Source organism: Canis aureus, chromosome 10 (assembly GCF_053574225.1).
Source record: "Canis aureus isolate CA01 chromosome 10, VMU_Caureus_v.1.0, whole genome shotgun sequence".
Classification (NCBI taxonomy): domain Eukaryota; kingdom Metazoa; phylum Chordata; class Mammalia; order Carnivora; family Canidae; genus Canis; species Canis aureus.
This window is the reverse complement of record NC_135620.1, coordinates 17,127,147-17,153,204: the sequence shown is the minus strand read 5'-3', so window position 1 is coordinate 17,153,204 and position 26,058 is coordinate 17,127,147. Positions and strand designations below refer to the sequence as shown.

Below are 26,058 nucleotides of genomic sequence, written 5' to 3'. Positions count from 1 at the left end.
TTCCCAGTGGCAATACTGCCTTAACCAGACATAAGTTTACCTAGGGAATGAAAGAAAAAAAAATAACAGGCCAAAACCAAGTCATAAAGCAAAGAATGTATTCGTATTCAAAAAGCTTTCCTAGGTTTGTTCAGTCTGTAATAACAGGCCAAAACCAAGTCAGAAAGCAAGGAATGTATTCGTATTCAAAAAGCTTTCCTAGGTTTGTTCAGTCTGACAGAATTTATTACACAAAGGCTACAGAAGAGTGTAGAGAAGTAGGACAGTTTCTTCAAAGACTCTTACTCTTCAGGTTGGAAGGAGTCTAACAAATCAGGTCATTCAGCTCTCTTTCTTTACAAAGGAGGGAAGTGAAGACCAGAATGAATGACTTCCCTAAAGTTCCAAAGAATCAGTAGGAGAGCCAAAGCCGGAAGTGAAGAAAGCGAAGCAAGGAAGCGCATTCTAAATGGGGGCTCCAGGTCTGACCCCAATCCAGTCTCCCTAGTTCTCCCAGCTCCTGCCAGTTGAGCCACAGGAGCCCTTTATATATGTGTCAAAACTATGATTTTGAACTCTCAAGCAACCTATCTCTGTTCTTCCTTCTGCCTAGAATAGTTTTCTCCCTTCATCTGAGGCCAAATTCCTTCTTGCCCCTCAACCACACTTAAACATCACTTCTTACCTCAGCTCACCTCAAGGAAAACAAATTGTCTACATCTCTCTTCCCCTTAGCAGCAGATGACTACTGTGAAATTTTCGTCACATGGTATTCGTTATGAGTGTGCGCCCATACCCCACTCTCTCCTCCCCAGACTGTGAGCTTCTACAGGCATGGCACACATGTCATTTAGCCTTGTATGCCCAGCAGAGCATAAGTGGTAGGGACATGTTTGTTGAGTTCTAGTGGATTATAGAAGAGCAGAGACATAGCACGTACAAGTTACCAAAGACTATAGCATAAATATCAGATCTCAGATAAAACTGCTATGGTAATAAATCCATTTGGACCAAAAATCAGAAATAAGAAAATACGCTTGTCTTTAAGAAGGCTCTAGGACTTAACAGGTAGTACACCCATCATCTCACAGATATTAACTAACAGGTGACACTTAGAGAAAAATGGAAAGCTTCATGCTGATTATTGATAGCCATCCTATGGAAAAGTCACAGGAGTGATGCCGCATGGGTGAAAAAAGTCCACCTAGAGTAAAGCTCTGATAGGGCTTGAAAAAAATGTAATTAGCATACAAATTTCCTTAATGCGTAATAAAGGATGAGATAATAATAACAGGAAGATTGTGACAGCTGAACTTCACTTATTTCACTGTCTAAACTCAGGCAAAGTTTTTCACAAATTGTTTTCCCTAATACACTGGGAATACACTTCAACAAACAGATATCACATGTTATTATCTGCATACTCAATGTATTTTCTCAATGCTTATGATATATCTAACACCTACCTGGATATATTATAAACACTGAAAAATGATTTTAGGATAGAATAATAACTATAACATTTTCCTGTTTTCATAATGAAGTTACAAAGTAATAACTTGAATTTGGAAATGTAGAAACTAGTTTTAAGTATCACTAGAAACTTGGTCTTATTATTTTATAGTCACACCTTGTTTTGGGATCAAAAATGATCCTATCCAAAAGTAGTATAAACATATTTAAATTATTCTTATCCACTTTATTCAGCACATTTGGCTTCAGGTTGTTTCCAGAAATTGAACTCATTCTCAAAGGACAAGGATTTGCCAACCTTATGACTATTCAAAGAATGGGCTCCAGGCTTTGAAAGTAACTCTGCAAGAAGAGTTTCAAAAAGATTTTGTGCAATTGCAGCATTTTTGGAAAAGTTCTTGAGTTCCTTTGGTGACTACTTTTAAAGAGACAACATTCACATGTTTTTAAAACAAAGCAGTCACATTACTTTGTAGAAACACTCTGTGCTTATGCAAAAAGAACCCCACTGTGGTTTTTAAAAACTGGAATCTATGAATGTTACACACATCACAGTACAAAGCTGAAACTGCAACCACCAAGGTCCCTATGGTCAGGTCTGAGCAGAGGTGTCAGAGTGCTACCTGTCTGACCACCCACACAGAAAGTCCCAGTGCCCAAGAATTAGCTAAAGATGCTCCCTCTGTCCTCTGCATAACATTAGAAATCCTTTCAACGTTAGAAGTGTTGAATGGAAAGGAATCTTGGATTTATAGTTGAGAAAATGGACTTACCATAGTTACAAGATGCACAGACTCTTCATGGAAGGTACTCTGCCTTCTGTATCTTTATTCTCCCTAAATCTAGTGACACTGTGTAAATAAACGAACTTAGGCTGCTGGTTCAGATTAGACTGCTTGGGCATTCGAATTTTAGCTTCAATACTTCCACAGCTATTATGTTCTTGGGCAAGTCCCTGAGTCTCTATTCTGCATAAAATGTGATTAATAATGGTGCCTACTTCATTATATTATATATGTAAAAGCACTCTGAATGGTGTCTAGCAAAAAACAATATCACCTCATCTCATCTAAGCTTTAATGTATTTTCTGAAGCTACCTCATCTCTTCTTTGAAAAAAGATCAAACCTTACAATATTCCTTTCCTCCGTTCTTATTTTCCTTATAGGTAAAGGCCTTATGTTCTTCATTGTAGTGACTGCCATGACACCCAACATAGTGCCCAATACACAGAACTACTTACTCATTGTCAGTGGAGGACATGAGCGAATCTCTCTGGTCATTATCAGTTGTTAAATATTGCCTTTCTCCTAGCTCATATGCCATTAGTTATTCTTTCATTTCAGGTACCGATGAAAGGTCTGATGTTTTGTGATTTTTGTATTTGATTTCAACAAAGGTGTCATGATTCTTTGCAAAAGTTTTTGGAAAGATTCTTATCAAATCAAGAACAAGTGTAAGAAATCTATCAATTTCATGTCAAAACTAGTCCAACTTTATATACTTTATTATGAGAGGAAAGGATAATATTCTTGATGATTCCTATATGCTCTCAGAAGACCACACTATATGTTATGTAGTATATTTAAGTTGTTAGGATCAAATGAGGTGCTATTTTCCAATGAATTATAAAAACAATATAGTGATAATAAAAGTTCTCATGATGAATTAGTTTTTCACCACTGATGATATACAGCAACTCAATTCACAATACAGCCTTTATAGCAGTACACAGTAGGGGTTTCAAAATAATTTTTTTAAAGATTTTATTTATTTATTTATTCATGAGAAACAGAGAGAGAGAGAGAGAGAGAGAGAGAGAGGTAGAGACACAGGCAGAGGGAGAAGCAGGCTCCATGCCGGGAGCCTGATGTGGAACTCGTTCCCGGGACTCCAGGATCACATTCTAGGCCAAAGGCAGGCGCTCAACCACTGAGCCACCCAGGTGTCCCAAGGGGTTTCAAATAATCTGTAGGATCACAAGATCACTGTCTTCAGGTAATAATCCTTAATAATAAATGACACAAATTTTAGCATAATTGTAAGGTTCTTCCCAGTTTTCAACTCACTGCATAAGATGGAAGATATAATTTGAAAAACCCAGAAGATAACAAATATGGATATAATCATAAACCTGATATATATGGACTTAAGAGAATACCAATATTTATATACAGATCAGGATTTCCATGAGGGAAGAAAAGGAATATCAGTTACCCCTAGCAGCACCAGAGACTTCACCAACAGGATGCAGAAGACCATATGGAGAGAAGAGGAGAAACATCGGCCAGGACACAAGTGGAAGATCACACACATTAAGGCAAATAAGCATTTTTTCTTTCTTTTTTCAAAATAACTCAATATCCCTCCTGAGTTTTTCTAACTTTCTTCTCTCCCCATCTCCTTACTTCATTATCTCCACCATCTGCTCCACCTCTTCTTTCTTAAACACATCCCATCACTACTGTAACCTCCATCCAGTTGTTTACACAGTGGCACAGGTATTGCTACCTCATCTGATCAGAAGCCTGTCTAGAGTTCTTCATTTAAGAGAGGGAAATAGAAGAGATAAGAAAAGGAGTAGATAACTTGAGGATGGCTCAGTCAGAAATCAGACCCTCCACTTTACACCACTTTGCTAAGGTCCACATAAGAAAATTGTGTTCTCATGGGTTAATTCATCCTTCATTCCTAAAACCAAGGAGGCCACTTTATTGGTAGGAAACTATTTTGTAGGGAAGTTTGAGAAAACAGTGCTTTATGAGAACACCGTCTGCCATTCACTGAGCTCTCCTATGGTAGGCAGCCCAAGTACTGTATGATCACACTTAATCCTCACGTGGTCTTTCATTTCACCAAGTCCAACTTACTTAGACGCGTACTGGGAGGTGGATATGCTAAGACAAATCAAACCAAAAAACAACTTGATTCTGGCCTTACATGACAACAGCATAAGAACAAAACAAAAACCTTAGCAAGTGGTTACCTTTGAGAAAAGGAAATGTCACGTGGGAGACAGGAAGAAAGCTCTCCCTTTTCATTTTGTACATAGCTTTCATTGTTTTATTTTTCTAACCTTATACACATACTGCTTTAAAACATGTCAACACAAATGGGGGAGATTATGGTCCAATTTTTAAATGTCTTCTTTGTATTATTCGGTCATAAAAAACAGAGATAAACGTTACATGCAAAATTTTAAGAGGCTGTAAAAAATGTACCTAAGTATGACATCCGGAGTTATCTTTGTTAACATTGTAACATCTGTTAACATCTTTGATAACGTCGCAATTTGGAGGCGTTTTCAATGTCCTAAGTATGAACGTCGCTTAGTCGGCAGTCAACAGATATTCATTATGTCACAGGTGTAAGCCACTGATCTACCTTTACAGTGCTTACAGTCTGTTTCCCTGCACTGTGAAGGCATTTTCTCTGAAATCTACATACACCACGGGCCCTCATGCATTGCTCGAAGAAACCTCAAATGGTATAGCGGCTTTGGAAAAAGTCTGCCAGTTCCTCCAAAAGGTAAACACAGAATTACAATATGACCCAGCAATTCCACCTGTAGGTATATACTCAAGAGAACAGCATCTGTCTACACAAAGATTTGCATGCATATATGTATAGCATTATTCATCATAACCAACAAGTGGAGACAACCCAAATGCTCATGAACAAATTAAGAGAAAGACCAAAATGTGGTATATCCATATAGTGGAATACTATGCAGCAATAGAAAGGAACGAACTGCTGACCTATGTCACTTCACAGATGAACCTCAAAAATGTGATGTTGAGTGAAAGAAGCCAGATACAAGAAACCATATATTATATGATCCCATTTATATGAAATGCCCTGAAAAGGCAAATTTGTAGAAACAGAAAGTAGACAAGTGGTTACCTGGTGCTAGTTAGGAATGGGGATTAAATATAAATGGGCCTAAGGGAATCTTATTGTAAATTCAGTAAAATTACTGAATTGTAAATTACTGAATGGGTAAATTTTGATATGTAATACATATCTCAATAAACCTGTTAAAAATAATCTGCCTCTAGAGACATCATGTCCCATTCTAAATGGGACATGGAGTGACCAATGACAGCATATGAATTAGTTTCCCTTACCGAATGCAGTATAAGTTGGTTCTACTTCTCTTATGGGAGTAAATAATGAAATTTAGGTTGAGATAAAAGCACCCATTTTCCTTTAAGGAGAAAGAACAGTCATTAGGGTGGTTGTGGAGGGGTCTCTCTCTAGAACCTCTGCTTTACACCACTGGAAAATGTGTGAGATGCCTAGAGCTGAGCATTTAAAGAATTAGAAAGATGGTGAGGGAGAGTTCTACTGGAGGAGAGCAAATGGAAAACCACGGGCAGTCCAAAGATGAGAAGCGGGCAGCCTGGGTGGCTCAGCGGTTTAGCCGCCTTCAGCCCGGGGAGTGATCCTGGAGACCCGGGATCGAGTCCCACATCGGGCTCCCTTCATGGAGCCTGCTTCTCCCTCTGCCTGTGTCTCTGCCTCTCTCTTCTTCTGTGTCTCTCATGAATAAATAAATAAAATCTTTAAAAAAAATAAATAAAGATGAGAAGCCACGAGATAAAAGTTCAGTGCCAGGAAGCAGGATATGAAAATAAATGGCTCATAGATAACAGTACTGGACAACAGATGGGATAACACCAAATCAGTAAGCAATACTTAAATAAGCTGGTAGGTCACTAGACAGTTATGAGAGGAGAGCCTCTTAGCATAAACTAAAAATCAAGGTTCCATGTTGGTTTCACGGAAATGCTCCAGTGCTATCCCGAGGGTCTTCAAGGTCCCGCTGATGTAACAGAGGCTCCCTGAATATAATACAGGGGCATGTGACTGTCAGAGTTAGGCCTGTTGAATCTGGACTAATTTAATGACCTTTTATGTCATCCTCCCACCTCTACCCCAAGCATGTCCCAGACTCAGCAGCGAAGACGAACAGTTATTGAGAGCTCACAATGTCAGACACCAGGTGAACTGAATTTCTTACCTTTCTCATTTAAACTTGAAAGCAAACATCTACAAAACAGCTGACTTAAGTATTCCCCTTTACAGATAATGAAAGGGAGATTTAGGGTGCTAAGTAACTGGCCAGGATCACACTTCAGGAGACATGGAAGTCAGATTTCAAATCATCATTTCCTAGGGCTTCTGGTGTTTGTTTTTTTTTAATCACTTAAAATTTCTTTTAAAAATTGTGATATATGTGTGCATTGCACTAGGATTCTTTTTAAGTTTATTTAAAAATTTTTTAAAGATTTTATTTATTTAATCATTAGAGACACTCAGAGAGAGGCAGAGACATAGGCAGAGGGAGAAATAAGCTCTCTGCAGGGAGCCCGAAGCGGGACTTGATCCCAGGACTCCGGGATCATTACCTGAGCCAAAGGCAATATCCAACCACTGAGCCACCTAGGTACCCCTATTATATTTTTTTTAAAAGATTTTATTTATTTGGGAGACAGAGAGACAGAGAGCATGAACAGGGGGAAGGGCAGAAGGAGAGGGAGAGGTTGAAGCAGACTCTTTGTTGAGCAGGAACCCAGGACCCTGGCTGGGATCATGACCTGAGCTGAAGGCAGATGCTTAACCAGCTGAGCCACTCAGGCACCCCAGGATTCTTTTTTTTTTTTTTTTTTTTTTTAAAGATTTATTTATTTGAGAGAGTGAGAGAGAGAAAGCATGAGCAGGGGGAAGGAGAGGGAGAAGCAGACTCCCCTCTGAGCAGGGAGGTGACACGGGATCATGACCTGAGCTGAAGGCAAATGCTTAACTGACCCAGCTACCTACCTACCTACGCGCCCTAGAGCCTGCATTCTTAACATCTTCATGAACTACCGTGATAAATCAGTGATTTCCTATGATAGTACCCCCCTAGCCAGAGGACTAATTTTATTCATTAAACTCCTTTTCAAAAACATTTTAGAGAGGCACACTGTTTAATTTTTCTCTGTCCTGTCAAACTCTTCCATTGTTTCAGTTTAATAAAATTTTAATAGTTCCTAAGGTTATAATTTTTTCTTCCCATTTCAAAGTTTATATTAAAAAGTACACCAGGGGCAGCCCGGGTGGCTCAGCAGTTTAGTGCCGCCTTTGGCCCAGGGTGTGATCCTGGAGACCCGGGATTGAGTCCTACGTCGGGCTCCCTGCATGGAGCTTGCTTTCCCTCTGCCTGTGTCTCTCATGAATAAATAAATAAAATCTTAAAAAAAAAAAAAAAAAAGTACACTAGGTAACCCGTCAGCTGGTGACTTGGAAGTTAGAATTTTAGAAAAGCGTGTACACACACACAAAGATAGATAACATGTAAGTAATATATAATATGGAGATTTTCTTTCTAAATGAGCATCTGAAGTTTGGAATTAAGCAAGCAGTAAGAAATCAAGCTATCCTCACATTTTATGTCTTCGCTCCTCTTGGTTCCAGTGCAAGATCAATTCCCAACTTAAACCTTTGCATGATAAATGCTTTCACCGCAGGTCACTTATTTTTACTTGAATTCACCAATGTCAAATATGTCCCTAAAATCATTATTACTTCTTGCTAAAAATACAAGAGTTTCCATTTAAGGTGAATATTTATGTTGTCCATATCCATCCTCTCTTTCTCCATGTACATTGAGTTGAATAAATCTCTGTAATTCTTATGTCCCAAATTATTAAAGTATGTTAAAAATTAAAATTGCATTATAAATATGTTACATCTGCTGTATAATTCATTATTTAAAATATGAATCAAGATAACTTTTGCCCAGGAATATATCAGTCGTTTTAGATATTTTTTGTAATTCATTGAAAATAACTTAGCCATTAATAAATCAGATCCACAAAAGAGTTTCTGAAATAAGTGTATCTCATAAAATGTGTGTCAAAGAAGTTAGGTTAGAAATGTCTATATGTTAGGAAAATAACATTCAGAATGAAAAAAGTACTGAAAGGAAAAAACTAGGCTCTCAAGGAAATAATGCAGCTAAATGAACAATTCTTGATAAGAGAGGGGGCATTTTTTTTTTTTTTTGAGAGGGGGCATTTTTAAATCAAATATGCATTTTGGTGATGAATAAATATGCAGCCTCACTGCTAACACAAAGAAGGATAACTAAGCTACAGCTCTCGGGCAAGTTAACATACCTACAAATTCTAACTGCTACTGATAGAAAATTTGATTTAAAAATTTTAAAAGGGAAAAAAATTTTTTTTTAAAGGGCAGGATTTCCCCTGAGATAGTCAAGCTGAATGTCAGTTACAAGTATATTATTTACCTTAATTAGGGGGCTGAGGTCTCAGCCTCCCTAGCTCAGTAATAGATAATTATCAGAAGAGATTATTCGTTGGGCCCTCTGAGAAATTCAGTAAGAAAAAATGTGATCAGAGTTTGCAATCGACTTAAGGTTAACTAATATACCCTGGGCTGATCTGTAATTTAATATCTGTTAACAACTTAAAACAGTACTTTGTACATAATAAATGTTCAATAAACATTAGCTGTTAATTAACAGCAATAATAGGGACAGCTAAATTCTCTGGGCTTGATCCCATATATGCAACGTGAGCCCAGATAAGAAAGAGCTAAGTATGGTCAGTGACAAGGATAGGCTTTAGAAGGACATTTTGAGTTCATCTGTAGAAGTATACTGAAACAAAGAAGAGGGGGAATTGCTTGAGCAAAGGAATAGAGGCAAGAAGGCATGAAGGGAGCTTTACCTGACAGTACATCTGGCACACCTGTTCCTTATTCTTCTGCATCATCACCTCCTAAGTACAGGATTGCTAGCATGATTGTTGAGCTATAAAAGATGTGCGTGCTAGTATTAGGAATGAGGTTGAAATGGTCTACATGTACTCAGATCATTAAAGGTCTGAAATTCTTGGCAGAGGAGAGTAGGTCATGGAGGGCCATCAAAGATTCTGGAATACAGAAGTTCGGATAAAGTGTTCAAGTGTGGGCTCTAGGGTAAGCCGTTCAAGTCTTAAATTTGAGCTGTTCTCTAGTAACTGTGTTGTCTCTCTGCACAGATGCTTAACTTCTCAGACCTTCCATATTCTTATTTGTAAAATGGAGATGACAATATCTGCCTCATTCTGTATGAAACTGAACACAAAGTGTTGAGCACAATGCCTGTCAGAGCATTCTCAGTAAATGCCAGCTATTATTAATTAGCCTCCTAATTAATGCCCCTTCTAGGTAATGAGGACTATGGGAAGAGCCAAGCCATTCTGACACTTGAGAAGAAAATGTCCATAGGGACACACGGACTCCAATGACTCTGAGCTTATTGATAATCAATCTACGTCATAAAGTCCAAAACAGAGAAGTTAGACTGGGTTTCTAAGAATAAAAACTTTGCTCCTCGAATGCTTTCGAACACGCCATTATGACAACACATATAACACTGATAACGAGTCTACCTCCCTCTTAAAATTACTCTTAATCTGTTACCAAAGCAAGAGTTCGAAAGCTCAGAAGTAGAGATTGCCTCAAGTTTTCAATTGACTCAGAAGTGACTTTGACAGGCCTGGAAATTACCACTTTGTAAAAAACAAAACAAAAATCTCCATAAACCAAGAAATACCTCCCTCAATCCTCTGTTACTATCACTTCAGAGGAAAAGATATCAGTTTAAGTTGACAAAGCTTGAGGGGCAGAAGAAAGGCTGGCCAAGGAAAGCAGACACTGCAAAGCCTTTGAAACAACAAATCAAAGCAGCTAATAAAAGGGATTCTTTCCCAACTTTAGCCCAAACTCCAATACACAGATGGAATATGCTTTTATAAACACAAGTCTTTATGTGGAACCAGGCTGTGTGATTAAAAAAAAAAAAATGAGTAGATCCTGAAATAGTGAAGGAGACAGAATTTTAACTATTTTTTTTAGGTAACCTCAACGGGTTGGTAACAACCAAAAAAGCTGGCTTATTTATTTACCTTAACATCTTATTTATATATTTATTTTAGTATCATTTACAGTTACAGTGACATAAAAAAAGAAGCGAATACTCAAAGACACTTTTCCTTTTTCAAAGGATGTTTGGGAATAACATCATGGAAATAATACTTTTGGATTTTAAAAAAAGCAGTCGGGGGGGGGGCAATAAATAAGTTTTATAACCGTAAGCTAACCCTTGTGATCAAAATATTAGTTTTCATTTTCTGAAATCAGAAGAGTTTATAGGCCTAGGAATGTGCAAATCCTATTATGAACATGAATCTTTTAAGAGGACAGTCAGCACTCAATATCTGAAGTGTTTGCTAGTACTATATATTCACTGCGCTTCCTCCACCTTCTCTCTCCCAACAAACAGCTTAAGTTTGTGTCAAGGTCCCAAGCAGAATCAGTCTTTGAGGGGAAAGGTAAAGCTTATTTCACGTTTCCCACTCCTTTTCCTCTCTCTGGGGGGGGGGGGGGGGGGGCAGTCAGGGGATCCGAATCAAATGACAAGACACATCACTGCGGAGGTCATGAGCAGGTGACACCTCCGAGGCAACTTCAACTTCGCACACTTTGGGGACGAGGCTACAGAAACCAGTGTCGGCGCCGTTTCCTGACCTGGCCCGGAGCCCCGCGTGCCCGCCGCGCAGCGCCCTCCCCTCGGGGAGGATCAACCTCTACCCGCGCTCCAAGCCCGCCAGGCTGCAAGCGCATCCCGAAGGCGCCGCGGTGCCGCCTCCTCTGACACGGCATCCCCCGAGGGAAGGGGGGGGGCCGGCGCCACCGACGGAGTTCCAGCCGCAGGGCTGCGGGTCCACGGTCTGGCTGCCCTCGGAGCAGAGGCCCGGGCCGCGCGCTCGCGGCCGCCGGGGCTGGGTCCCCGCGGGGGCACTTACTGCGCGGAGCCAACTCTGCTCTCCCTCTTCGCGAGCACTTTGGCGGGCTTCGTGTCTTCCACATCTTGCTGTAGCTCGGTCATCGGGGCCGCGCGCCGAGGGCACCTTCAGGCGTCCCCTCCCGGCTCGCGGCGTCCGGGGCGCAGGCCCTGCGCAGCGCGCCCTCCCCGCGCCCTCCCCGCGCCCCGCCGCTCGGCGCATCCAGGCCTCCGGGGCCGCCGCGGGGCCGCCAACCTGGACACGTCCGGGCGCCCGCGATTGGTCGGCGCCGGCGGGGCGGGGCGGGGCGGGGAGGGAAGGGGAGGGACGGGGAGGGCCCGAGGCCCGCGGCCGCCTCCCGCCCCAACGCGCGAGGCCCGGGCTGCGCGCAGGGAAACCTGTTGAACTGGTCTGGCTCGGGGGGCGGGGGGCCGGCCGGCCGCGCAGGTGAAGCGGCTGCCCGACTAGGCTCCGTCGGTTTAGTCAGCCCCTGGCAAGGTGGGCTTCTTCCCTAGCCGGGTGTCACCAGGGGCTTGGAAGGAAAACGAGCCGCCGGGCCGCAGCTACAGGAAATGGTGGGGATGGAGCGAGGCGCTCGCGCACAGATGCGCCGCGTGGGCTGGCCTGGGCCCCGGCCTGAATTATTCAAACAGGATATTGCCTCACTGGGGACTGCTCCCGTCGGGGCTTCAACAACAATAGGTCGGTTCAGTGGCAGAGGTGGTGAGACGCGGTTGTCCGGTTAACCCTTCCCGGTTCGCGGAGGGGCGCGTGGGGGGGGGGGCGGCACTCCCCAAAATGCGCTTGGCAGCTGCGCCTCTGACGGCGCCCCGCCCGGGAGCCGCATACCTCTTCCTCACGCTTTTCGGACTCGGCGAGTCTGGCTAAACTTTTCCATTTGAAGCATCCTCCGTCTACCGCCCAGACTTCTGAGAGCTACCAGGTTGCCGGCGTCGTTCGAAACTTGCCATTATTATACCGAGTAAAGTATGTGTTGGGGGCTTCCTACCTCTCAGCAGAGTGGCTGAGAATAAGAGGAGTGTAAAACCTATTTGCTGGGAGCCCAAATTTACTTTAAAACAATGACAAGTGGCAACAGTAGCCTGTGACATGACTGGGGGAAAAAATCACTAACTCTGGGCTCTGTCTGGGGCTGCAAGTCCTTCATTTTTCTTTTAAAATGGACTTTATTTCTTTTGTTTTTAAAAGATTTTATTTATTCATTTATTTATTACCGAGAGACACACAGAGAGAGAGGCAGAGACATAGGCAGAGAGAGAAGCAGGCTCCCAATCCCAGGACCTCCTGGGGTCACGACCTAAGCCAAAGGCAGACTGTCAACCACTGAGCCAACCAGGTGCCCTAAAATTATTTTTTAGATTTCAGAAGAATTACAAAGATTACAAATAATTACAAAGACTATGTATGCATAGGTGTGTATGCATGGTGTGTGTAAAAGAAAATACCTACCCTTTCAGACAACTGCAAACATTTGCAGATTAAGTCCCTTCCAGGGTTTTCTTTTTCCCTCTCCATTAATTAGCTATATTGGTTAGGCAGAAAGAACAAAAGCAACTTTTCGTAGCCTACTTGCTCCAGAATTGATTTTCCTGATGCTTGAAAAGTAAAAGAAAAATGTTTATGTAAATTCCATGAGAGCTGCCTGGTCATGCTCTCTCTCTCTCTCTTCTCTATTTTTTTAAAGATTACTTTATTGGGGCCCTGCATCCCAATGTTTATAGCAGCAATGTCCACAAGAGCCAAACTATGGAAAGAGCCCAGATGTCCACTGATAAATGAATGCGTAAAGAAGATGTGTGTGTGTGTATATATATATATATATATATATATACCGGAATACTACTCAGCCATCAAAAAGAATGAAATCTTGCCATTTGCAATGACATGGATGGAACTAGAGGCTTTTAAGTGAAATAAGTCATAGAAAAATAGATAGCATATGATTTACCTCATATGTGGAATTTAAGAGACAAAACAGATGACCATAGGTAAACACAGGGGAAGGGAAGGAAAAATAAAATAAGACAAAATCAGAGAGGGAGACAAACCATAAGAGACTCTTAACTCTAGGAAACAAATTGACGGTTGATGGAGGGGGTGGTGGAGGTATGGGGTAACTGGGTGATGGGCATTAAGGAGGGCATGTGATGTAATGAGCTGGGTGTTATATGCAACTGATGAGTTACTAAACTCTACCTCTAAAACCAATAATATACTATATGTCGATTAACTTTAAATTAAAAAAGAAGATGCTAGTTGGAATAAAAAAGAATTATATATTTTAGAAAGAGAGAGAGAGAGAGCAGGCATGGGAGGGGCAGAAGAGGGAGAAAGAATCTTAAACAGAGTACAGGGAATGCATGGAGCCAGAGGCAGGGCTCGATCTCACCACCCTAACATCACTACCTGAGGGGAAACCTAAAGTCAGAAGGTCAACCAAGTATGCCCCCTACTTGAGGTGGGCGCTCCTGACCAATGACCTTTGTGGAAGCCTGGCTGAGTGTGGTGGGGAAGGCTCTGGGTGACCAGCTGGTTGCAAGCTGTCTCTTCAGTGTCCACAGCTGGCTTTTCCGGGGAATGTTACTCCTTCAGCCTCGAGATCCCTTCTCTAGCTACCCCTCCTACTGTGGATAGGTGTGGGCCTGAAATATAAATGACATTATCATCCTCCTAAACTCTACATAGTGACTCTCTCTAAATCTCTGGTGTCTTCTTAACAGCCCCTGCTGCAGCTCAGAGGAGAGCTCAGTTTTTGCCCCTAAGTATTTTTTTTATTGCAGTAAAATATACATAATATGTATAATGATAATATGTATCATTTTAGCCATTGTTAAATGTACAATTCAGTGGCATTAAATATACTCACAATATGTGTAACAATTACGACTGTCTATGCCCAAAACTTCTTGTTATACCCAATATCAACTGTATATCCATTTAATAATAACCCCTCTTCCCCTCTTCCCTGTCCCTGGTAACCTCCATTCTACTTTCTGTGTCTATGAATTTGTCTATTCTGGATACTTCATGTAATTGCAGTCATATGATATCTTTCCTGCTGTGTCTGGCTTGTATCACTACATATAATGTTTCCAAGGTCCATCCTAGCAAGCATACTCAGTGCTTCATTCTTTTTTTATGGGCTGCATAATATTCCACATTTATTAATCTGTTCACCTGTTGATGAACACTTGGGCTATTTCTGCCTTGTGGCTCTTTTGAATGATGCTGCTGTGAACATTGATGTACAAATACCTGTTCAAGTCCCTGCTTTGAATTCTTTTGAGGAAATACCTAGGAGTGGAATTGCTGGTCAGATGGTAGTTACATGTTTGACATTTTTGAGAAACCTCAGTTAAGCTTCTTTTGATGCATGAATAAGGCCAAGTGTTGAAAGCTTCCTCAGCATGGGCTTACAGCTCAATTAACGAGCACATGAGTGCCGTGGAACTTGTTCTGTAGTGTGTGGGATGAGGACTTACAATAATATGGTCTTAAGTCAGAAAGGAGGAGAGGAGTATGGGTGTAGGGGCAGGTGAAGAAAGTGGCACATAGTCCTTTCCTAGGGTGGGGAGGAATTAGGAAAGAGCAAGTAAACTAGAGTACTTTACATAGTGACATTTGCCTGCATTTAAAAGCTGTTGTCAAACAGCTGCCTAATTATTTATTCATGGGGCTGTTATACAGTAAAAGGGAACACAGTATTTAAAAGGCAGCAGTGGCAAACAGGAAATCTCACTGTAGTATGACAAAATAGAGACATGAGATTATATCTACAAAATATTTTAGGGGGGGCTCTTTGATTTTCTCTAATAAAAGACCCTTTACTTTCTTCCTCCTAGCCTCTGGGAACATAATTTCTTCTTTCTAATATCAAGGAAGAGTTCTAGCTGTTACTTTTTCCAGTTACTGCACCAGGTCCAGTAGAAAATGCCTAATCCATCATCTTCCAGGAGGTAGGAGACTTCTGCTTAACAGTTTGGAATATTGATCAAAGTTGGCCTCTTTTTCACATTGATCAAATATACTGTGCATCTGTCCATAGTCTCAGGGGCAGAGTTCAAATATGAGCTTGGAGATTTGAGTGAAGATAATGTTGCAATGTATGGTCAAGTAATTACCTAATTTATAATACGTGGCAGGCTATGTATTTATTAGCCAATATAGGTACACATAAAGTATCATCACATGCCTGTGATTTTGTGCCTGTTGTCTGATGATCTGTTTATGGAGGTGTTGAGCTCTTATCAAGGTATAACCTGTAATAATTTAACAATACATAATATTTAATGTATCAGTGTCATAAGTCAAAAATTTCATGAGTACTCATCAGACCATTCCTGTTTTCTTTCTTTCCCTTTCTTTTTCTTTTCTTTTCTTTCTTTCTTTCTTTCTTTCTTTCTTTCTTTCTTTCTTTCTTTCTTTCTTCTTTCCTTCTTTCTCGCTTTCTCTTTCTCTTTCTTTCTTTCTCTTTCTTTCTCTCTTTCTCTTTCTTTCTCTTCTCTTTCTCTTTCTCTTTTTCTTTCTTTCTTTTTTCTTTTTCTTTCTTTCTTTTTCAGACCATTCCTATTTTCAATTTAACTTCAACATCCAAAGGAGAAAATGGGAAACACAGAGAGTTCAGAAGTGAGCCATGTGGTGACACCGAAGAGTTTGATTTTAAGACTTCTAAAAAAAAGTTTTAAGAATGAAAGTTGAGAAGCGTTGTGTGATACTGATGTGAAGGGCAATTTTCTAATGGGTACAGCCATTAAACATTGCAATGGGAATCTATAGTAGGGCATGGAATCTCCTACTATAGGCCTTTGAAAGTAATATTTAAAAAAATAGAATGATTGTAAAACGGTATTTCCCAACTCAGGTTATACTGCAGATGGGGAAATTGGAAGTACCCTCTTCCTCTCTCTAGGGATGAAGCACAAATGAAGCTTAGCACCATGGTTAGAGAAATGGACAAATGATAATGGTATAGCAGTAGATGGTAGTTGGGACACATTAGTGTAAGTCTGGTTCTGTGAGAAAGCAGAAACAATAAAAAAAACTGTCCCAGTCCAGTATTATTTAAAAATTAAAATACATGATGCCACATCAATAATACATTAAAATCAATCCTGAAGTTTTAAAGTATATGTCTATTTTCTGCATGGTTAACAGATCACGTGCGAAGTAAGGAGGCCTCTGAGGCCATCCAGCATCATGGTTTTTACATTAGGTTCTGGGGAAGTAGGGCCACTGTGAACTAGACAGAGGAGGAGCTGGCGTTTGCACTTCGGTCTCCTGACCCTGGCCTACCTCTTATCACCACTCAGATACACAGCCTCTCCTGCTTTGGCTAGACCACTTCTACTCTATCTTTTTCTAAAATCTGTAGTCATTTTTCAGAGAGGAACCTGAGCTTCAGAGGGTTTAGGGACTTGGCCAAGTTTATAGCGATCCCATGAGGATGCAGTCACCTTTCCTGACTCTCACTGTGGGGTGTAGGGGCGTAGAAGAGTGAACAGTGGAAAAGAAACTTTGTGAATGGCAGAGACGCATACCTTACTGGAGAATGTATGAGGGAAAGCCCAAGGGCCCTTACACATGCATAATGTTTGTGGGGAAAGAAATGTTTGAATCTAGAGCTATTTTTGGTGGCTGCACTTTGTAGTTATCTATTGCTACATAACTACTTCAAAGCTTCTGGCTTAAAACAATAATGTATTATTTCTGCTCATTGAACGGTGGATTGATGGGGCTTTTATTTTTTTATTTTTTTTTATTTATGATAGTCACAGAGAGAGAGAGAGAGAGAGAGGGAGAAGCAGGCTCCATGCACCGGGAGCCCGACGTGGGATTTGATCCCGGGTCTCCAGGATCGCGCCCTGGGCCAAAGGCAGGCGCTAAACCGCTGCGCCACCCAGGGATCCCTGATGGGGCTTTTAGCTGGATGGTTCTTACTATGGGTCTCTCATGCAGCCACTGTCAGATGGCACCCAGGGTTGGAGCACCATTTGGAGACTCAGTTGAGCTACATGTGCACTCCCATGTCTGATGCTTCAGCGGGGATGGCCAGAACAGGTGGGGACTAGCTGAGCATTTTGTTTCCCTCCATGGCCCACCACATGGCTAGCTTGGGCTTCCCTACAGCATGGCCATCTCAGTGTACTTAGACTTTTTCCTTGGTGGCTGACTTCCTGCAGAGCATGTGTTCTATAATGGTAAGAGGGAATCTGCAAGGCTTCTTATATGATAACCTTGGAAATCAGGTGGCTTCACCTCTACTGCTTTCTGTTGGCCAAGGGTGAGCCACAAGGCCAGCCCACATTCAAAGTGTGAATACCAGGAGTACAGTTCACTGAGGACCATCTCTGGAGACCACCTTCCACAGTGCAGATAATAGATGGGTTTCTCTGACTTTAGATACTTTGTGGATGTGAATAAATGAGCACGTCTAACAGCACTGTTCTAAATGCATGAGATATACAAGTGAACAAAACAGACAAAACGCATGGTGTTCATGGTTCTCGTATCCTAGGGGAGGAACTGAAAATGAGAAGGATAAGCACATAAAGAACACAGATTCAGCAAATGGGAGATGCAAACAAAATAAAATAGAAAGCCATGGTGAGTGAGGGAGGCCTATTTTACATAGGAAGATGGGGGAAACTTCTTTGGGAGGTGACATGTCAGATTTGAAGGAGGGGAAAGAGGGAGCCCTGTGAAGTCTGGGTATAAAACTTGGCAGCTAGTGGGGAGAGCATGGGTAAAGGTGTCGAGGCAAGTCTGAGCTTGGAACGTTCAGCAAGAAGACCCCTGTTCTCTACTGTGCCTGGAATAAAAGGGAGGGAAGAGAAGGTTTGCAGGACATGGTCTCAGAGAGATACTATCTTTTCTGTCCATTTGTTTATTATCTGTCCTCTCCCATAAGATGGGAATCTTCCACAAAACAAGGGACTTGTGTGTATTGTTTGCCACTCTGTCCATAGTACCTGGTTTATATTAGATGCTCAATAAATATATATCTAATGAAGGAATCATTGGGTGGTTGTTCCAACCATTGTTGCTCAACCATAATCTTCTAGAACTCTAGGTGGTCTGAGATGTTCTAAAGCTGACTAGCATTGGTCTTTTCTTTCTTTCTTTCTTTCTTTCTTTCTTTCTTTCTTTCTCTCTTTCTCTCTTTCTCTCTTTCTCTCTTTCTCTCTTTCTCTCTTTCTCTCTTTCTCTCTTTCTCTCTTTCTCTCTTTCTCTCTTTCTCTCTCTCTCTCTCTCTCTCTCTCTCTCTCTCTCTTTCTTTCTTTCTTTCTTTCTTTCTTTCTTTCTTTCTTTCTTTCTTTCTTTTCTTTCTTTCTTTCATAATTTGCAAAGAAAAAAGAGAGTGAATGAAAAAGAAATTTAACTCAAATTCCCCCCTCCCCCCACCTTGCCTCAGACCTCCAACTAAAAAAAGAAAAGTAGCTCATTCTACTTATCACTTGTCTGCTAGTTGACTACAAGTGTTTCAAATAGGTCAGAGAGGTCCCGTGACTCCCAGATGGTCTGGCTCCAAAGCAAATCCAAGAATCACTGTTTATAATACACAGGCAGTGATTTAAATAGGGAATCTTTCATGTTTTCCTAGAGAAATATCCATCCAATAACTTCCTTTCCTTGTTTTGAGAGCTAGTGATCCTGCCATGCTTATGAGGACTGGCCCTTCTCTTTCCTTGTGCCTTGGTTTGCGTGCTCTCTTTTCCTCCCTGTGAAATTTTCTGACAATGTGGTCTCTGCAGTGCAATTCATACACTGTTTTGAAGCAGTTAATACTGAATTATTCAGTATTATTCATCTAATACTGAATTAGGAAGGAGTTTCTGCATGTTACATTTTTTTTCTTTATATCACTTATTGCACACTTTTTATTTTTTCTTTGGATTTTCATTCCTTTTTACATACTTTCATGTTTATTATTCCTTTTGATAATTCCTATTAGAATTTGTTATCTTTTCTACCAATTTGTTTTCTAATAGTATTTCTTTTTTAAGAATTATTTAACAGGGCTCAGCCCGTTAAGCATCTGCCTTTGGCTCAGGTCATGATCCAACGGTCCTAGGATCGAGCCCCATTGCGCTCCCTGCTCAGTGGGCAGCCTGCTGCCCCCTCTCCCTCTTCCACTCCCCCTGCTTGTGTTCTCTTTCTCTCTGTCGAATTGGTAAATTTAGAAAAAGTTTTTTTTTTTTTTTTGATAAATAAAAATCTTTAAAGAAAAAAATTGGGACACCTGGGTGGCTCAGTGGTTGAGCGTCTGCATTTGGCTCAGGGCGTGATCCCGGGTCCGGGGATCAAGTCCTGCATCAGGCTCCCTGCGAGGAGCCTACTTCTCCCTCTGTCTATGTCTCTGCCTCTTTCTTTGCGTCTCTCATGAATAAATAAATAAATAAATAAATAAATAAATAAATAAATAAATAAATAAATAAATAATAAAATATTTTTTAAAAGAATTATTTAACAAAAAAGATAACACAGGAGGAATGGGGAAGAGTGAATGCAGAAAACACTTAAGGCAAATAAAGTTTTTCTATTTCCCTCAAGTAACCACAGCTTTACTTTGCTTTTGTTTGAATTTTATAAATAGACCCTTCATTCGAAGTAAATTCTGTGGCCCTTCCTCCCTGCCTCCCTGCCTTCCTTTCTTCTTTCCTTCCAACCAATACTTTTTGGTGCCTTTCATGTGCCAAACTGTATTCTGCATGATGGAGACGTAAAAATGAATAAGCACCTACATGCTATAAGTGAATTCATAGTCCACTGGGGAAGAGTTGAGTAAATAGCTATTTACAAAATATACATACACAGAACTTGAGTCAAAACTATCACATTAATATACCACAACCAGACATTTGGACCAGACACTTGGATATCAAATGGTACAAAGGGGCAGGAGATGACCATGGGATGCTTCACGTTCTTCTGTTTTGGGTTACACACAAGACATACCCACTCCCCACCTTACCCTCTACCCTTGACATCCACACAACTTGTTGAAAAGGCTCTAGGCTAGAAGTCAGGAGAACTGGGCTCTAGTCGAGGCTCTGTGCTTTGTGCTGGAATGTGTGCATCTATGAAAGGAGTACACCACTGAAGTAACAGAATGCTGGCCTCAAGGAAATATCACTTTCTGTCTTATAGAGACTAAAAGAGTGAAGGGGGGAAAAACCTTTTTACACAGAAATATGGGAAGTACCTGTTGTGAAATGACAGTTTTAAATAAATTTCACGAGGCAAGAGTAATTATTAAAATCTATTCACTTGGGAAATGAAGTGCCTTTACCTCCTTCCTATAGGGCTTGTGCTTCTTTGTGGGGGCTTCTGCCTAGGAAAGCATACCAGATGAAAGCAGAATGTTTCCCTGTGTGTTATGATCACAAGCTGATTGAAATCAGAATTTAACTTCTATCTTTAGTAGTAAAGAAATAAAAGTTCATCCTTCCTTTTTCTAAAAAAGCAAATAATAAGGTCTAGTAAAACACAGTAGAGGAAGATTCAGACATTGGAAATGATTGATCCTATAGAATCCCAAGCCTCCAGATTTTGAGAAAATGTATAAATTAGTAGTAGATATGACAAAGAAATGGGAGATGAGAGCTGGTGGCAGGGGTCTTGATTCCTGGCCCCTCGGTTGCACTACTCATGAGGTCCTACAGTATGTGCTCCTCTGCCCCTTCTGCCTGAGGAGTTGTCCACAGTGTCCTTTCAGTAAACAACCCCCCTATTGGAGCTCCTTCAGGAAATTGTCCTCAGGCAAAAGAGTCCTGGCAGGGGAGGGGCGGGGATGAGGTGAGGCCAAGTGTGAGATTCAGACTGATCTGAGAGTCCTAATATGCTCTTGACTAACTTAGACACCTGGCTTAAGTCTTCTAAACCTCCATTTTTTCATCTGAGGAGGCGGGGGTGGGGGGGTGGGGTGGGGTGGGAGGAATGGGATAGCAGTAGAATCTATGTTATAGGATAACTGGGGAATTTAAAAAGCTAATGGATGTAAAAGAATTAGTATAGTATGCCAGGTATGTAGTGAGCACTCAATTCATTTAAACTATTGATTATCATCATCACATTTATTATTGGCCAGAATAATATTTTAACAAATGGGCTAATGCCCTCCCTTAGCTCATCACCCCTCATTATTTATTAACAACCCACACTGTGTAGAGTATTATGTCACTTGCTAGAACGCATTACTAAAGCTGTAGAAGATGTAACGTCTATTCCCCTGTGAGCCTTCAACCTCCTTCGAACTGATAGCTTTGTATCAGGAGCTAAGGCTCCATCCTTAGATCAGTGACATTGATATGTTTAGCTTACTAGATCTCATCTGTAATCTCTCATGTGTCCTGGGTTTTTTCCTCTCTCAAATGTCTTTGCCACCATAACAGCTTTAGTTTCATAGTAAAGAAGTCATTGGAATTAAGAGGTAATCTATATGAACTCTGATGGAGTGGAGACTAATGATCACTAGGGTGACCATACATTCTCATTTGCTTGAGGGAGTCCTAATTTGGTCCCACTATCATGGCTTATTTACAATACGGTACCCTTTTAAAGGTGTCCCTGTTTGGAAAACTTATTGACAGTCAATCTATAGTTTGACTATAGTGTATTAGCTCAGGTTTTTAGATTAAACATGAACCAAACTCTTGGACTCGTTGCCTTGCTGCCCAGCAGACTACCCTCCATCACTCATTGAATTCCCAGCTATTACTAAATGACCTGAAATTTACCAGAATAAATGCAAAAAATATTTTCAGATCATAGCACTATGAAACTTGAAGTCAACCACAAGAAAAAACTTGGAAAGACCACAAATACATGGTGGTTAAAGAATATCCTATTAAACAATGAATGGGTGAACCAGGAAATGAAGAAATAAAAAATAAATGGAAGCAAGTAAAAATGAAAACATGACGGGCCAAAACCTTTGGGATACAGCAAAAGTGGTGCTAAGAGGAAAGTATGTTGCAATGCAGGTCTACCTCAAGAAGCAAGAAAAGTCTCAAACAGCCTAACATTACAAATTATCACAGTTAGAAAACAACTAGAAAAAGAACCTAAAGCCAGCATAAAGGAAACAATAAAGAGTAGAGCACAAATAAACAACATAGAAACAAACAAGAGTGAATTAGAACAGATCAATGAAACTAAGAGCTGGTTCTTTGAAAGAATTAATAAAATTGATAAACTCCTGGCCAGACTTATCAAAAAGAAAAGAGAAAGGACCCAAATAAATAAAATTATGAATGAAAAAGAAGAGATCACAACCAACACCACAGAAATGGATATAATTATAAGAGAATATTATGAAAAATTATACGCCAGCAAACTGTACAATCTGGAAGAAATGAACAAATTCCTAGAAACTTACAAGCTGAGCCACCCAAGCATCCCACATTAAGAGAATTACTCATCATAGTTAAGTGGGATTTATTCCTGGGTGGTTCAGTATTCACAAACAATCAGCATGATATACCACATTAATAAAGAAAGGATAAGAACCATAAAATCCTCTCAATGGATACAAAAAACTGTTTGACAAAATACAGCATCCATTCTTCATAAAAACCCTCAACAAAATAAGGATAGATGAAACATACCTCAACATCATAAAGGCCATATAGGAAAGACCTACAGCTAATATCATCCTCAATGGGGAAAACTGAGAGCCTTTCCATCAAGGTCAGGAAAGACAAGAATATCCACTATTACCATTGCTATTTAACAGAGTACTGGAAGTCTTAGCCTCAGCAATCAGACAAAAAAAAGAGATGAGGTATCCAAATTGCAAGGTAGAAGTTAAACTCTCACTATCTGCAGACAACATGATACTCTATGCAGAAAACCTGAAAGACTCCACCAAAACATTGTTAGAACTAATATGTGAATTCAGTAAAGTCACATTATATAAAATCAATGTACAGAAATCTGTAGCATTTTGTACAACAATAATGAAGCAGCAGAAAAAGAAATGAAGGAATCGACCCCATTTATAATTGCACCAAAAACTGTAAGATATCTAGGAATAAACCTGACCAAAGAGGTAAAAGATCTGTACAGTGAAAACCATAGAACATTTATAAAAGAAATTGAAGAGGACATGAAAAAAATGGAAAAGCATCCCATGCTCATGGGTTGGAATAACAAACATTATTAAAATATCCATACTACCCAAAGCAATCTACACTTAATGCAATCCCTATCAAAGTATTACCAGCATTTTTCACAGACCTAGAACAAACAATCCTAAAATTTGTATGATATTTCAAAAGACTCCAAATAGCCAAAGCAATCCTGAAAAAGAAAAACAAAGCTGGAGGCATCATGATTCTAGACTTCCAGCTATGTTACAAAGCTGTAGCGATCAAGACTGTATGGTACTGGCACAAAAACAGACACAGAGGAACAGACACAATGGAACAGAATATAAAGCCCAGAAATGGACCCACAACTATATGGCCAACTGATTTTCGACAAAGCAAGAAAGAAAAGCCAATGGAAAAAGCCAGTCTTTTCAACAAATGGTATTGGGAAAACTGGACAGCCACATGTAGAAGAATGAAACTGGACCTCGTTCTTATGCCATACACAAAAATAAACTCAAAATGGATGAAAGACCCAAATGTGAGACAGAAAACCATCAAAACCCTAGAGGAGAACACAGGTAACAACCTCTTTGACCTTGGCTGTAGCAGCTTCTCACTAGACACGTCACTGGAGGCACAAGAAACAAAAGCAAAAGTGAACTATTGGGATGTCATCAAGATAAAAAGCTTCTGCACAGTGAAGGAAACAACAAAACTAGAGGGCAGCCTAGGGAATGAGAGAAGATATTTGCAAATGACATATCTAATAAAGAGTTAGTATCCAAAATCTGTAAAGAACTTATCAAACTAAATACTCCAATACCAAATAATTGAGTTAAGAAACAGGCAGAAGATATGAATAGACATTTTTCCGAAGACATGAAACATGAAAACAAAAGACACGTGAAAAGATGCTCAGCATCATTCATCATAAAGGAAATACAAATCAAGACCACATTAAGATATCACCTCACACCTGTCAGAATAGCTAAAATTAACACAAGAAACAACAGATATTGGTGAGGATTTGGAGAAAGGGAAACCCTCTTGCACTATTGGTGGGAATGCAAACTAGTACAGCCACTCTGGAAGATAGTATGAAGATTCCTCAAAGAGTTAAAAGCAGAACTACTCTACATTCCAGCAATTGTACCACTAGGTTTTCACCTAAAGGATACAGAAATACAAATTTGAAGGGGCACATGCATTCAGATGTTTATAGTAGCTTCATCAACAGTAGCCAAACTATGAAAATCCATCAACTTATGGATAAAGAAGATGTGGTGTATATACAAGGGAATACAAGTCAACCATCAAAAAGAATGAAATCTTGCCATTTGCAATGACATGGATGGAGGTGGAGTGTATTATGTTAACTGAAACAAGTCCATCAGAGAAAGGCAAATACCATATGATTTCACTCATATGTGGAACTTAAGAAACAAAACAGATGAATATTTAGGAAGGGGGAAAAGAAAAAAAGGAGAGAGGAAAACAAACCATAAGAAACTGTTAACGATAGAGAACAAACTGAGGGTTTCTGGAGGGGAGGTGGGCAGGAGGATGGGTTAAATGAGTGAAGGGCATTAAGGAGGGCACTTATAATGAGCACTGGGTGTTATATGTAAGTGATGAACCACTGAATTCTATTCCTGAAACCAATATGCATTGTATGTTTAACTAACTAGGGTTTAAATAAAAATTTGGAAAAAAAAAAGTATTGCAAAACAAATATTTGCAAGAATGTCAAATTATCACAGAAAACAGCTCAAAGTTCATGCTCCGTTGATGTCAAATCAGAGGCATCTCTGTGCACAGCTGATGGCTTTGTGATCCAATCAAGAGTTTGGTTCTAAATGACTCATGGTTATTGCCTATCTTGGCTTGGCTAACCACAAAGCAGAAATTGAGTCACTTAGGAGTCATTCATATTAACACTGAATTTGCAAACAATCTGGCTTAATTCTCCCAATGCTTTCTTTAATCAGTTTGCTCTAGAATTAAGAAATGGGTCCTTTGACTCTTCCAGAATAAGAACGTCTCAAGCTGTGGCTTTCATTTTATTAGCCAGTGAGTGAATTCCTTAGAGCCTTGGATATCTCTTGGTTACTAAATTGCCCCTGAAGTAGTCTTTGTAATGAAAAAGTGTTGCACACAGCGGAAGACACAAATTAGGTTTAGGACTCCTTTAGTTTTTCATTGGTCATTGCCTATTCTTGTTAACATGCTGTATTTAAAAGTGTGGATAGAGGTTACCTTTTGGTAACTGAAATGTAAGTAAGAAACGTTCAGGGGTGCTAGAAATGTTCTCTATGTTGATCTGGGAGATGGTTACATAGGTGTTTGCATATATATTAGCAGAGTATACACTTAAGTTTGGTGCACTTTAGTATATGTAAGTTAAACCTTAGTTAAAAATAAGTAAAAAGGGAAGAAAAGTCTCAAATCTCTTGAGCCAGCACAGGTTAAAACAAATGTGTTCTGAGTTAATGAAAGAAGAAGCATAACATCTACTTAAAAACTTTTTTTTAATCTTTGATATCAATATATTTTTTTCTACCAGTATGCCTCATGATCTCTCTCTCTCTCTTTTTTAAGATTTTATTTATTTATCCATGAGAGACACAGAGAGAGAGAAAGGCAGAGACACAGGCAGAG

At 40.1% G+C, this 26,058-nt stretch overlaps 1 protein-coding gene and 1 long non-coding RNA gene across 11 annotated transcripts in view; one reads left to right on the top strand and one right to left on the bottom strand.

The window, feature by feature from the left end:
* GRAMD2B (GRAM domain containing 2B) overlaps positions 1-26,058 on the bottom strand; it is a 110,046-nt gene that overhangs the window by 59,338 nt on the left and 24,650 nt on the right. For 2 of the 7 annotated variants that reach the window (XM_077911467.1, XM_077911471.1), the window contains exon 1: positions 11,309-11,503. The exons of 3 other annotated variants lie outside the window; for them this stretch is intronic. In XM_077911467.1, the coding sequence (XP_077767593.1) occupies positions 11,309-11,391 (83 nt within the window). In that variant the 5' untranslated portion in view covers positions 11,392-11,503. Of the gene's footprint in view, positions 1-11,308; positions 11,505-26,058 lie in introns of those variants that run through there. 2 more of the 7 variants (XM_077911466.1, XM_077911472.1) reach the window with 2 other exon arrangements.
* The window catches only part of LOC144322019 (uncharacterized), a 326,103-nt gene continuing 311,666 nt past the window's right edge, over positions 11,622-26,058 (top strand). For all 4 annotated transcript variants that reach the window (XR_013387580.1, XR_013387581.1, XR_013387582.1 and 1 more), the window contains exons 1-2: positions 11,622-11,989; positions 15,151-15,264. This is a non-coding gene — a long non-coding RNA (uncharacterized LOC144322019). The remainder of the gene's footprint in view (positions 11,990-15,150; positions 15,265-26,058) is intronic.